At 36.5% G+C, this 15,069-nt stretch overlaps 1 protein-coding gene across 1 annotated transcript; it reads right to left on the bottom strand.

Moving 5' to 3' along the window:
* Nucleotides 1–3,267: 3,267 nt before the first annotated feature.
* On the bottom strand, nt 3,268–13,396 carry LOC128996380 (procathepsin L-like). The gene is made up of 7 exons (XM_054421678.1): nt 13,326–13,396; nt 11,828–11,928; nt 11,023–11,175; nt 10,269–10,454; nt 7,927–8,118; nt 4,830–4,995; nt 3,268–3,559 (listed from the first exon to the last, which is right to left on the bottom strand). The coding sequence occupies exons 2-7, from the start codon at nt 11,921–11,923 to the stop codon at nt 3,351–3,353; spliced, it is 1,002 nt and encodes a 333-aa protein (XP_054277653.1). The 5' UTR covers nt 11,924–11,928; nt 13,326–13,396; the 3' UTR covers nt 3,268–3,350.
* Nucleotides 13,397–15,069: the final 1,673 nt, after the last annotated feature.

Here is a 15,069-nt window from a genome sequence, read left to right as displayed (position 1 = left end):
ATTACCTTACGTCAACATTTCAACAAGCGGTGTTCAATCTCACGACATGTTTTGCCTATTCATTCAGGCATTTTCAAGTGATCTTAACAGGAATAATTCATCTAGATAAGATTCATCAATTAATAAAAAATAGATACACATACACTGGAAACGCATTTAAACATTTAGAGTAGGCCTACTATTTACCGGTTGCAGTGCGGAGACAGACCAACGTTGAAACAGACTGGCTGGAATTATGTAACCCCGATCCCTCTTCCCTTATTTTGTACTAAAAAGGTCAAACTGTTCTTGTCCATTGTTGTAGGCTATTATGGCGTTAAAAATTGAGGGAGATTTGAAGTTTAGCTGGTCGTTTAAAATATGGTTTTACAATGGCTGTCTTGGAGAATCTACTAAGTCTTTGTATGTTTAAAATTGTTCTAGAGAATCTAATTTATTTTCCTTGTTATAAATATGAAGAATTTCTAGGCTATTGTTGTATCTACAGTGTGATTTTTATCCATCTAATAAATGCTGGGCAAAAGCATATTTTTTTTTGTCTGCTCAGGGGTCTGGGCGATGTTCTTTGTGCAGTTGGGTAAAGGTTCTAACTGTTTGTCCAATATAAAAATCTGAGCAATCCATGCATTTTAATTTAAATAATGAAGGATTACCTCTTTTTTAATGTACATACATATGTTTTTCTTGGGAAATGATGGAATTTACAACCTTCCACACCAGTTTTATAATAGCCTCTACAAATTGACCTAAATATAAAATTAACATAGCAACTGTAAAAAAACTCCGCTGCTTTACCAAGGCTATTTTAAACACACAATGGTTAAAATTTAAATCATGCAATTTTACTTCGCTAAGTGTTTTGACTGCACTAGCCTACATTCCAGAAGGTAATGAAATATTCAAGTCACTTTAAAACGGGAGGTCTCTCTACTAACCTTGGCATGTCCTTACCTCCCGAAACATATGTAGTCATAACCCTAAGCGTTGGAAAAGTGTATAAAATAAAATTGAAATAGTTCTCCTTTGCAATTATGAACTTTAAGAACACAAAAAATGTGTTTATGCAAGTTGAATATAAAAACTCATTTATCCTAATTGGCCTTTAATTTGAAACCTGGAAGAGTAGACAATATTTTAAATCATAACTTGCGCAAAACAAGTAGCTAAACAAAATACGTTAATAATTGGTTGAGTTTTAAGTACTTTATTGAAGTATAATAAATAGGTAATTTTGTAGTCTCCAGTTCACAGGGCTAAAAGATCAACTTTTTCACTCGATGTTAAGGCTTTGTAATGCTTCCCAGCCTCTCTCATGTAGTTTAGCCTGATCCATCAAAGTCAAGCTATCCGTGACTGTCCTATCATACCTATCTCAAACATGCGTCCACTCCACATTATAGTTATTACACTCGCTATCACTGCAGTAGTTTTAACATTAATTTATGTGAGTTGAACCATATTTTTATCAGTCATAAGGTTTATCGCAGAGGGTTTGTAATAAGTGCACACAAATAAATTCATTTATTAATTAAAGCAAGAGTCATTTGTTTGAAGTTCTTTTTTATGGTGAGTTCATGGTATTTGAAGGATTGTTTGGGACATTTTCCATCATGATTGTACTTCGTTCACAGATCCAGGTGGTTTAGGGGAAGAAATCGATCCACTTCACTTAATTCTACCTTTAAAACAATGGCATAATTATTGTGGGGAGCTAACAAGGTAAAACTATAGCCAATTATTAAAACTAGTTTAATGAATAAAATTGTAATTTAAATTTTTTTGTGTTTTTATTCATCGGTCTTTTATTACACAAATGTACACAAATTAATTTTCCTAACATTGCATGGAAATTATATCATAGTCACACAAGTCAACAGTACGCAAAATAGCTCATTTACGCACAAGAGCAGGAAACTATCATTCCCGCTTGCTAATCAGCTGATTTCACTGATGGTGTTCCTACACCAACCACAATCGCGGATCTGGTACGTTAACAACCGGTGAGCAAATAACATAACCTAAAAAGCGAACATAGCCAAAATACAATTTTAAATAAAACTAAACAGTTAATCTGTGAGTTACGATACGTTAATTACGATGGTAGGAAAGATCTTGTGTGTATTACGAACACAAACAGTCATTGCCACTCTCATAATGTACTCTGCGAAACGGTAATGACGTACTTTGCGCTCTTAATACACAAATAGATATTTACAGCTCTGCGTGAATCATTATGCTCTAGTGGGACAGATCGTAATGGTAAAGAACGTGAACAGCGATGTTTAATTTGAAAAAAAAACAGTCTACAATGTAGTTGTAGTTTTGAGTTTCGTTGCAGAACAATAACAGTGACGGTGAACCGTAGGTTATTTAACTACGTCATCAGTCACAGCCAAAACACATGACTTTTGAAATATTGAGCTCTTTTGTCCACCTCAGTAATCTCGGGTCAGTTGTATTATGGGTAATTTGCGAGAAGTAGGTACAAATATCTATAACTTCTGCAGATAATCGTTCAAATAACTCAGCACTTAAGTCTTATAGTTCGGCCGCTTAGAAAGCGACCTCCTCCAGCATTGGTTTAGCATTAGCGCGCAGGTCGTTTTCTAAGCGGCCGAACCATAGTACTTAGCATTACCATTACTTTGACTGTGTTATTTTAGCTTTGGAGAAAAAAATCTCTGTAATCTATTTTTGAATCTTGTAGCTTCTAAATTTAACTTTTATTATGTCTATCACCTGAAAACTAGTGTACGTTTCAATTCTATGTTAATCTGCTAGTAAGCTTTGATTATATATATTTGTCCTCTTGTTTCTCATCTATCTTGGAAAAGGTAATTATTAATTTCTTTATTTCCAATGCATTCGTGTTCGCACAGTCTTAAAGTCTACGTTTTAGTACTGTTTAAAAATAAATCCATAAAATTCCTTGATCTTTTCCTTAAGGATTGAACACAAATTACTTGAACCGAATAACTGCGCAGGTAAAATGTTGATGGAATAATTGTAAAACTAACTTATTTATGATATTGCTTTATTATAGTAAAACCTAATGATTATATTATTTTTTTCACCAAAAAAGCTTGAAATGGTCGGATTCCAGGCCAAATTTACTAATTGATCCACTGAATGTAGCTAACTAATTGATTGTATTTCAAATCTTAAGAAGACATATTATTGGTCATTCTGTTTGTGTATGTCTGATCAACAAATATTTATATGAGCTGGTGTTAGAGATGGAATGAGGGCTTATATTTGAACAGCAAATACGATTTACTAATATGTTATATTTAACTTAACAATAACAAAGTGAAGACGTTGAGCTGGCCATTGGCCATGGTAAAGAAGGTCTAGACTTTGGGGTAGCTGGCCTGGGTGGCAATACCGCACATGTTCTTGTGGTTCCTGGCCATCATGATGTATCCCTTCATTCCCCAGGAGGTTCCCCAGGAGTTCTTCACCAACCAGAAGTCTCCTCCCTTCTTGGCAGTGCCGTATCCGATAGCTAACACTCCGTGGTCTAGCTCCGTGCTGGAGCACTGAGGCTCTTTGTACACACCTGGAACCACAACATAAAACATTCAACTGTGCAATACAACTAGAAGCACAGAAAACATACTATTTCTGTGCTAGAAGTTGGCAAGGAGCTAGCTACCGACCGTAGACTTCTCGGTAATAATGCCAACGCCACTGTTATAGTCGATGGCACCTGTCGCCCAATGAGTATCAGTCTCCTGACTTTTCATCTACATGGAACTGACCCAGGCCTTATTTATTAAACTACTGGCCGGTTCACTGACGTAGCTGGAGGTTCAGGAGACAGGTTCCATCATACAGACTATTTAATTACTTTTCATATTTACAACATTGACTATCTATAACCAGTGGCGAGTCTACGTACTTGGTAGAGTGGTGCTCATCACACCACACTGACTCTGTGATATATATTGTGGAGTAAAGTCAATGGTTGAACTCACATCACGTCCTGGTAATATTTCGGATATATACGAAGAGTATACGTTTAAAGTGATCCATCACTCCATGGAGAAGGTTTATATGTAAACATGATAAGATCAAACATTGTAGAATACATTAGACAAAACCTTTGTCTCAGAAGGAAATTAGATTTAAAATGACTAACTACAGGGATATTCAGTGAATCTACTTAAATGCGAGCATTATAACAGTGTATCCTAGTGTATACACCCTCAGAGATTCGGGTGGGCATTAATTGCGCACACTGACCAGAGTCAGGTAGTCGGGTATTCCTGGATTGCGCCAAATACTCCAGGGAGCCACCCAATACGTTCATTAACTGCCCCAAGGGGTGGTCCTGTTTGACTTTATTATTGAGTAGGTTGGGTTTGATAAGGTTAGGTTAGGCTAGGTAAGTTTAAAGGATGACATGTAAACAGGGACATTCCTTCTGCCGGCAACTCACATCTACCTGGCTTGGACTAAGCGCGACTAAGGGACATTTTCGTGACCCTTTGAGGGCTTAGCGCAATTAAGGAACTCTTGGGCGTAAGTAATGCATGACCAGAGATTCGATCACATTAGATCAGAGAGTCCATTCCTATCAGCATCTTTCCTCGAACGGTTGGCTGGTATGCAAAACAGAAATGGAGCATAACTTTCATTTTGTCCTTGTGCTCAGCATTGGAAATACGTTAGGTTTATTGTGATGAACTCCTACAGTTTTAGCAGGATTGTAACTGCTATCGTTTGGTAAATTAATGATTAAGAACCTCATGGCCAAAAAGAACCCCATAACCACGATGTACGAATTCAAAGGAATAATTTATGTGTGTAGTTATGATTAACATTACCGCTCTTGTAGAACTGGAAGGAGTCTTGGCTGGCGTCGATGGCGACAGATACTGGTCCAATCTTAGCCACGGCCTGCTGCAGAGCCTTCTCACTCCCTGAAGTCACATCCACGTAGCCAGAGCAAGTAGCTCCCTTGTTCTTGGCCTTGTATCTGCATGTGTCATCCTGTTAAGTTACGGTTAGATTAATATTGCTGATGACCACGACCTGCTGCAGAGCCTTCTCACTTCCTGAAGTCACATCCACGTAGCCAGAGCAAGTAGCTCCCTTGTTCTTGGCCTTGTATCTGCATGAGTCGTCCTGTTAAGTTACGGTTAGATTAATATTACTAATGACCACGGCCTGCTGCAAAGCCTTCTCACTTCCTGAAGTCACATCCACGTAGCCAGAGCAAGTAGCTCCCTTGTTCTTGGCCTTGTATCTGCATGAGTCATCCTGTTAAGTTACGGTTAGATTCATATTACTAATGACCACGACCTGCTGCAAAGCCTTCTCACTTCCTGAAGTCACATCCACGTAGCCAGAGCAAGTAGCTCCCTTGTTCTTGGCCTTGTATCTGCATGAGTCATCCTGTTAAGTTACGGTTAGATTCATATTACTAATGACCACGACCTGCTGCAAAGCCTTCTCACTCCCTGATGTCACTCCCACGTAGCCAGAGCAAGTAGCTCCCTTGTTCTTGGCCTTGTATCTGCATGAGTCATCCTGTTAAGTTACGGTTAGATTAATATTACTAATGACCACGACCTGCTGCAGAGCCTTCTCACTTCCTGAAGTCACATCCACGTAGCCAGAGCAAGTAGCTCCCTTGTTCTTGGCCTTGTATCTGCATGAGTCATCCTGTTAAGTTACGGTTAGATTCATATTACTAATGACCACGACCTGCTGCAAAGCCTTCTCACTCCCTGAAGTCACTCCCACGTAGCCAGAGCAAGTAGCTCCCTTGTTCTTGGCCTTGTATCTGCATGAGTCATCCTGTTAAGTTACGGTTAGATTCATATTACTAATGACCACGACCTGCTGCAAAGCCTTCTCACTCCCTGAAGTCACTCCCACGTAGCCAGAGCAAGTAGCTCCCTTGTTCTTGGCCTTGTATCTGCATGAGTCATCCTGTTAAGTTACGGTTAGATTCATATTACTAATGACCACGACCTGCTGCAAAGCCTTCTCACTCCCTGAAGTCACTCCGACGTAGCCAGAGCAAGTAGCTCCCTTGTTCTTGGCCTTGTATCTGCATGAGTCATCCTGTTAAGTTACGGTTAGATTCATATTACTAATGACCACGACCTGCTGCAAAGCCTTCTCACTCCCTGAAGTCACTCCCACGTAGCCAGAGCAAGTGGCTCCCTTGTTCTTGGCCTTGTATCTGCATGAGTCATCCTGGTAAGTTACGGTTAGATTCATATTACTAATGACCACGACCTGCTGCAAAGCCTTCTCACTCCCTGAAGTCACTCCCACGTAGCCAGAGCAAGTAGCTCCCTTGTTCTTGGCCTTGTATCTGCATGAGTCATCCTGTTAAGTTACGGTTAGATTCATATTACTAATGACCACGACCTGCTGCAAAGCCTTCTCACTCCCTGAAGTCACTCCCACATAGCCAGAGCAAGTGGCTCCCTTGTTCTTGGCCTTGTATCTGCATGAGTCATCCTGTTAAGTTACGGTTAGATTCATATTACTAATGACCACGACCTGCTGCAAAGCCTTCTCACTCCCTGAAGTCACTCCCACGTAGCCAGAGCAAGTAGCTCCCTTGTTCTTGGCCTTGTATCTGCATGAGTCATCCTGTTAAGTTACGGTTAGATTCATATTACTAATGACCACGGCCTGCTGCAAAGCCTTCTCACTTCCTGAAGTCACATCCACGTAGCCAGAGCAAGTAGCTCCCTTGTTCTTGGCCTTGTATCTGCATGAGTCATCCTGTTAAGTTACGGTTAGATTCATATTACTAATGACCACGACCTGCTGCAAAGCCTTCTCACTCCCTGAAGTCACTCCCACGTAGCCAGAGCAAGTAGCTCCCTTGTTCTTGGCCTTGTATCTGCATGAGTCATCCTGTTAAGTTACGGTTAGATTCATATTACTAATGACCACGACCTGCTGCAAAGCCTTCTCACTTCCTGAAGTCACATCCACGTAGCCAGAGCAAGTAGCTCCCTTGTTCTTGGCCTTGTATCTGCATGAGTTATCCTGTTAAGTTACGGTTAGATTCATATTACTAATGACCACGGCCTGCTGCAAAGCCTTCTCACTTCCTGAAGTCACATCCACGTAGCCAGAGCAAGTAGCTCCCTTGTTCTTGGCCTTGTATCTGCATGAGTCATCCTGTTAAGTTACGGTTAGATTCATATTACTAATGACCACGACCTGCTGCAAAGCCTTCTCACTCCCTGAAGTCACTCCCACGTAGCCAGAGCAAGTAGCTCCCTTGTTCTTGGCCTTGTATCTGCATGAGTCATCCTGTTAAGTTACGGTTAGATTCATATTACTAATGACCACGACCTGCTGCAAAGCCTTCTCACTTCCTGAAGTCACATCCACGTAGCCAGAGCAAGTAGCTCCCTTGTTCTTGGCCTTGTATCTGCATGAGTCATCCTGTTAAGCTACGGTTAGATTCATATTACTAATGACCACGACCTGCTGCAAAGCCTTCTCACTCCCTGAAGTCACTCCCACGTAGCCAGAGCAAGTGGCTCCCTTGTTCTTGGCCTTGTATCTGCATGAGTCATCCTGTTAAGTTACGGTTAGATTCATATTACTAATGACCACGACCTGCTGCAAAGCCTTCTCACTCCCTGAAGTCACTCCCACGTAGCCAGAGCAAGTAGCTCCCTTGTTCTTGGCCTTGTATCTGCATGAGTCATCCTGTTAAGTTACTGTTAGATTACTATTACTAATGTTTACCGTTCTGCATAATACGTAGTGTCAGAAAAAGAATGCTATTTCGATCAGGAGACAACGTATACGGATAACTGATGCAGGAATTTATTCTTTGTATAAATATTTAGGTTGGAAACTGAAAAATAGATTAAAATATAGTTCTACGAATGAGAAAAGAGTGCACCCACGTAACCTCTGCCTCTTTCATCAGTTTACCTCAGCCTCGTAGGGGTAGGAAGCCTCGGTGTCGATTCCCTTGTTTTGTTGGATGTACTTGAATGCGTCATCCATCAAACCACCGTCGCATCCTTCGTTTCCTTGTTTGCTGCTGCAGTCAACCAGGTTTTGTTCACTCAAAGACACCAGCTTCTTGGTCTTCAGGTAGGTCTGTCCTTCCAAACTTCCAGTCTGAAACAGTTAGAATGTATTACGTCAGGATGTCTTAGTAAGTAAATAAATTGAAAAGTAGACTCTTAATTTTTTTCATAGTGGTAAAGTGTTTAATTAATTTAGGAGACTATTGCGGGCATTTGCATTGTTATAAATAAGAGGAGTTTTGAGACGTTTTGAGAGAGATGTTTAATACTATCCTCTATTTCAAAAATACCTGCAAAAATAGTACACAAAGCAAGAACAAAATTTATATCTCAAAATAAAAGTCACATGGTGAACTGTATAAGACTTAAAACTCTTTCTTCACTCATCATAATGACAAATGTCTAAAGTAAACCGTTATTTTTTTTAAAAACGTTTTAACAAAACTTTTTTTTGTTTACAGGTTAAGATATAAACACTAAAAGCTATACTTTATACCACTGTGATGCTGATAAAAAAATCAACTTTTTATTTTGAACCTAAACTGTTTATTAATGTTAACTTGTTTTTAAGCCATTAAAATTTATTTATCATTTTCATAACGTTTAATATTACAAAAAAGCTAATGGTGATTTATAATAGTTATAAATTATAACATTAATACTTATTAGTACCAAACGGAACAGGTTTAATGAATTTTTGTTGTTATGATAAATCGTATTGCTATAAATAAATCCCTCACATGTAGGATACTGATTATTTTCAAAGAAACATGTCCTCTATCTCGAGATGAAAATGAAACAAAAGAGCCAACCGATGTGGTTTTAGGAAATGAATCATGAAAATGACAAGGGTTAACTTAATGTTCATTTTAGCCGTTATAAATCATTCCTTTGTAACTGTACGTCCTTTGGAAACTCGAAATAGTTTTGCTGGAAACTTAAAACTGTAATTATTAATTAACTGCTTATTAATTAAACTGTAAAACGATATTTTAAATGTAGTGCCAAATTGAAAATACAAGCTGAGGACACAAATGTTCGATATATTTACCAATACACAAAACTAGTGTGTTGGTAAATTAACTCTTTGAGTGTTTAGTTGTGGATGAAGGGTGTTTTTAATCAATGACTATTCTTGATAAATTCTTGTATAAATAAATAACTGACTTCTTGTATGAACAAATAAAAATACCGAATTAAAAATTTCTACCATATTTGAACTTATAATTGCTTAACCCAAAAATTTATGATATTCATATCGATGTTCACTCTTGATTATGCGTGTTTATACAGAATAACTATATTGTTGACTTTACAATACTCTTCGTTTGGGCCAGCTGTTTGCCCCTAAACCTGTAACTTTCGACTCTACGTAAAAAAGTCCATTTTCCCACCCCTTTGCCGACTTATACATACATAACATGCATAAGGTTCCCAAACCTCCTTTATTATTGGATCCACCATGGTAAAGTGTCCCAGGTTGTTGGGCAATGTTTCCTTGGTTAAAAACTAATGATAACTTGGCAGTTGCAAAGTGTTAATATAGGGGTTATTTATTTATGGGAAAACTTTTGGGGGACACGGGGGCTAACATCATCGGTACGGTGAAAAGGTCATTTCGGTGCCTGACCTCACTGTTGTGATTAAAGCATCAATGTAAAGAAATCTATAAACAGTATATCATAAATTTTCTAAATGATGATTGTTGAAAGGGGGGGCTTAAGATGGTTTAATGTATATTTTGTACATCAAGTTTATTTTTTAAAGTTCCTTCAAAGTTGGGAGCATAAAAGCACAAATATATGTGCTAAAAGTAATTAAAAAAAATTAAAACACTTAAAAGTCCGAGAAATTTAAAATGTTTTGGAAGTAGGGCATTGACGGGTGAAAGTGTGATATTTTGGGAAGACGCCAATGAGTGTTAAGTAGAAAATCTAATTCCTGACCATGCCATTTTTTTCATATCTCAGCTAGCTCTTAAAGTGTTTTGTCGTTAAAAAAACCTGTTTTTAGAATTTTCTAAAATATGCCATTTTGATATATTTTGTGGAGTTTAAATTTGAAAATGTAACTATTGGGAATTTCCCTGGTAGTTTGGGACCTAGACCTATAATTTTAGAAAATTTAAGATCTCTAGCTATTCTAGAAGTGGGTAAACATTTGTATACCTGATTAGTGAGTCAGTAAGTAAGTTACACATCGGGCCGTAGTTATTGGAACACCCCAGGTTTGCGAACTTACCGTACTGAAGGCCCAGCAAGATCCACATTGTCCCTGGTCCTTGATGGGAGTCACGGCTCCCTTCTTCCTCCAGTCAACAGACTTGGGAGCTTCCAGGTACTCGTCAATCTCAAACTTAGCTCCACTCCTCTGGTAGCCCTCGGGCAGTCTGAATCCGTTCATCCTCTGGCGGAACTCCTCGTTGGTCTAAAAGCAATTTAGTCATGTATAAAAGCCGTTGACTTTTGAATAGTGAAGTTGACATTTAATTGATATGGCCCAGCTGAAATAAATTTCTATACAAAATCTTTGAATGAGAATCACGTAGAAATTGTATAGCCCAAAATCCAATTTTCTCATTTTCCCTCTCCATCCCTTGACATCGTAGGCTTTGTGGTTTGAGTTTGAGTTTTTGGGTGGAAGTATATGTTTTGCGTCCCCCTAAACCTCCCAAGAAAGAGGAATTTAAAGTGATTGATGTGTGTGTGTATTTGGTTGAGTTCAAAAATCTTTGAAATAGAAATGTCTAAAACCATATCATGTTAAAGCGTGTAAAATCGGAAAAAAATCTTATTTCAATGTTTCATTAAAGTACATGAATTTCCCTACTCATTTATTTAAATATAATTAATCATAGCAACAGATACACCATATACAAAACATTACAAGTTTATATACACAACCACAGAGTGAAATAGTACTTTAAATTTTTCATGTATGGTATAACAAATAATGGGCTTAGATAATGTAAACAAAAGATATTTTCACATCTCACCATGTCAGCGAACTGGTTGACTCCTACGGTGAAGGTAACTTCTCCTCGCTCGTGCTTCTTGTTATGTTCACGGATGAAGTTGAGGTTCTTCATGAAGATTTCCTTCCTCGCGTGCTCCTCCTTCTCATCTCCATACACTCGCTCATGTTCGATCTGAAATAAAAGATTATCAATGTTAGAAATGTATTAATTTACTGAAATTGATGTATTTAAAAGTAAAAGTTGCTATAAAATTCCGTTTAAATGTGAAAGATTTAAAAGTTTTCAATACTGAAATTATATTATGAAGTAGGTTTAAATACATTTATGTTGTAGTGCTGTACAATCGTAATACTAAATATAGTATTTTGTTCTAACAATAAACAGAAGCAAACAAACTGCTAGATTAATTTAGATTAAAGGTGAATATTGCTAATTCAGGTTTTCTTGGTTAGTTGAAAGATATAAATAAATTCGAGTCGTTATTTAATTTTCGTTCATTTTATTCTCTTATAAAACTGGAAGGATTGATTTGGTGTTGGTGTAAATATCTTTATGTAGTATCGAAAGTGGTACGTATGGATTAACTTTGTCTAAGATTCCATTCATAATTCCCGCCCAAAAAAGGTTTGCGTTCAAATTGTATCAAATTAATTATAACAAAACAATTAAATAAATTATATGTTAATTGATGTCAAAGTTAAGCATTTTGGGACTATGTATTACTATCAGAAAATCACAATATCAAATTTTGTTTTAGAGGCAATAAAAACGTTTTTGAGGCCGAAAAAACTTTTTTTTATCAAGAAATTTGAAGATGTCTTACCTTGAAGAGTTCCCATTGGGCCTCGTCCTCCTCGGGGTAGGCGATGTGATGGGAGTAACCCAAAGCAACAAGGGCGAACAACAATAACAGCTTCATCTTGACTGAAAAGTAACATTGAAATAATCAACAAACGTTATGTTGTCTGAGAGCACCCATGAGTCATTATCCAATATCAGGAGGTCATTCTGATAACCTGGATAGCCCTGATTGTTGCCAGCAACATTGTTAAAATAGTATTATTAGACTGATGAATCGTTCATAATTAACACAGCTTTCAGATAAAGTTTAAATTTCCTTCATTAACATTCCCAATTACAGAATACTTTGACAACTAATAGAACTATTGAATGCATTACCAAAAATACACCAACCGTGGCAAACCTGCATACTAAATTTCCATTTGTCTAATTGAATTTTCACAAAAATGTCTCATTAGAAAATAAAATACATACTTATTCCCTATTTAAATAAAATTCGTTTTACGAGTACATTGGTATGCTGCTACAGGGAAGGTAATAAAATGCTTTTCAGTGAAATTTTAATATTTTAGATATAATAAAAACAAATTTTCCGAATTTGTTATAAATATGTTCCTAACAAGCAAACTAAAATTTTATTTGCCGTCACTAAAAACAACATGGGAATTATAATTTTAAAATTTTTCGGCATTTTCTGCTTAACAGCACTTCAGTATAATAAATGACTTGTTTTAATCTCTACAAAATGGTTTAGAGAAATTGCAAACAATTTGTAAGGTCAAAAATGAGAACACTATTATTTACAGCATAAACCCCCCCCCTCATAAACCCCCGTTCCCATTGTCTGTTCGTGCTGGTTTGCAAACTCGTTCGATTAAATGTAGGTTTTTAAGATTTTACAAAATTTCATCAAAATTTATATAGCATTTAGGTGTTTTCGTTTTTGAGGACCTCAAACTAAAAATGATGAAATGAGTCCCGGAATCAGATCTTACCATAAAGGTAATAGCTTATTCCCTACATGGAAAATTCGCTAAATCACGATTCCTCCAATTGAATCATAATCAAAAACATATTATTTCATATAATCTTCAATCACCATTGGCATTTGGAATAAATAATCGATGCATCGTTTGATGTTTGTTTGCAAAAGTTAGATGTATTACAATCTTTTAAAAAGAAAAAAAACATGCAAACATAAAGGTTATTCCACTAAAAAAAAATTTAATTAATGGAATACTAATATCTAATTGACAATTCATTTATTCTGGCCTGGTTTAGACCATAGATACACTCTTACTCCAACCTTAAGTCAATATGTACATTTGTAGCGACTTTAAAACTTATTTAAGATTACATTGTCTTAGTGGATTAAGTTCAAATGGTTTCATTAGAGAGCGATCATTTTAATATCCTAACAACTATCATACTAAAATTTTAAAAAGTGGAACATACTGCATCAAAATGCCTGTGCCTTATAAAAAAAACTGATAACAATAGGACTAATAGTAACAACTTACCTTAGTTGTCCAACAAAAACAGCATAACTAATCTTTTTGACTGCTACCAATTTATAGTCATGTTGAGTGGATCAATCGACTGATAAAAGTGTCAATCAATGCTGAATTTTCTTGATGATAAGAACTGATTGTTTTGACACTTTCCATTATAAAGGATTATCTCATTGTTGTGGCTAGATAGTGAGAAGTGTCTTGATTTCATATTTCAAAAACAACAGAAATTTCAGAAGTCCAAACATAAACTGTTACGTTTGAAATTAACTGACTAGGTCTCAATGGAAGAGATTGCGCCAAAGTAAAAGTACTATTTTAACTTCATGGACAGAAATGACAAACTTTGTTGACATGACCAATGCAAATTTTGTATCTGTTATTTTGGTTCAATAAATGAGTTATGAGTTATGAGTTATGTTCGTAATATTTTAAGAAGAAGGGAACATTTTCCGAACCTCTAAACTATAAATCTCCAACACCTTACAGCTTGTTTTACTATCGTATGTATTAATTACCAAACAATTAATGGGATACAAACAAGCCCATCAAATATTTACTTTTTTGTAGGTACCGATTTTAATATGCTATTGGTGTTTAACCGTAATGAAGATATGTTGATTAACTCGAAAGCTCCTGATAGTAGAATATCTCAAAACCACGTACGAAATGTGTATCCATTGATGCAATAGTGAATCTTTTGATCATATTCAACGAATTAGATATAAAAAAAACCGCTAAAGGTAGTAAATATAAAATATAAAAGCCACATAGAAAACTGATTAGTAGTCAAATAAAATCAAAATCCATACATAAAACAATAATTATTTTTCACCACACCATGATGTTTTTAGTTGTATAACATAAAATTATTGGCTGAAAGTTACGTTTTGCTGGCCATGCCAGCTGTCATCATTATTTGGGGACCGAGCAGGGTTTTACATCCCTAGGGTAGCAAAATCAGCTGCCTGCTTAAATTCTTAAAACACGAATGCATATTAAATACACATTACACAATCAGTATCTATTGCATTGTAATTGAATTGTTTTATTGTCAACGCTGCCTAGCAACTATTTATTATTATTTTTGCTGATTCATCAATCTTTTTCTTCACATAACCTTAAAGTTGTAGTTGTGTTGGGTATCAGTGTGCATTATTATTGTGGTGAATAGTGGTAATAGGGTATAGTGTGGTGAAAAATAGCGTTCGTACCTCAGACCGAAATGTTTTGCCGGCTCAAGATAGTTTTTAAGTTCGAGACGAAGTCCCATTTTTGACCCTAGGTACGAAATATACTATTACGGAAGGATGTGAACATAATGGGCACGTTTACATAAATATGTAAAGCAAGAGGGATTAAGGTATTATATATATTTAAGGTTTTTCAAATGTTTGCGGTTTGGGTATGGGTATATCGAAATGTTTTTCATATGAATTGTATAACATTTGTATAAGCTGAAGTTCAAACTTGGATACACAGGTGTATACTATTTAGTGCACACGCAAAGTCAAAATGAATTCCTTTAAGACCTATTAGATGCATTATTACATTTTAAATAATTTTCTACATATTTCTATTGGGATATAAGTTATCACCAGAGCAGCCAGTAGGCTAATCGCACAGAAAATGTAAAGACAATTTGTCCAAGTCTTAAACTAAATTGACAGAAACACTATAACACATAGGCTAGGTTAAAGTTTGACCCTCATCAAAGAACAGATATGACCCTAGAAGATTGGACAAGTTGTTT

The sequence above is a fragment of the Macrosteles quadrilineatus genome, unplaced genomic scaffold, assembly GCF_028750875.1.
Source record: "Macrosteles quadrilineatus isolate MER2022 unplaced genomic scaffold, UCM_ALF_1.0 Scaffold_6__1_contigs__length_79288215, whole genome shotgun sequence".
NCBI lineage: Eukaryota > Metazoa > Arthropoda > Insecta > Hemiptera > Cicadellidae > Macrosteles > Macrosteles quadrilineatus.
This window is presented reverse-complemented; position numbering and strand designations above follow the sequence as displayed.

What these genes read in the sequence shown, in the direction of transcription:
- LOC128996380 (XM_054421678.1), bottom strand. Translation starts at nt 11,923, where the DNA reads ATGAAGCTGTTATTGTTGTTCGCCCTTGTTGCTTTGGGTTACTCCCAT. An exon ending in TCAACCAGTTCGCTGACATG is followed by an intron (nt 10,455 to 11,022) that starts GTGAGATGTGAA and finishes AATTGCTTTTAG; the next exon opens with ACCAACGAGGAGTTCCGCCA. An exon ending in CTTCCAGTTCTACAAGAGCG is followed by an intron (nt 3,560 to 4,829) that starts GTAATGTTAATC and finishes TTGTGGTTCCAG; the next exon opens with GTGTGTACAAAGAGCCTCAG.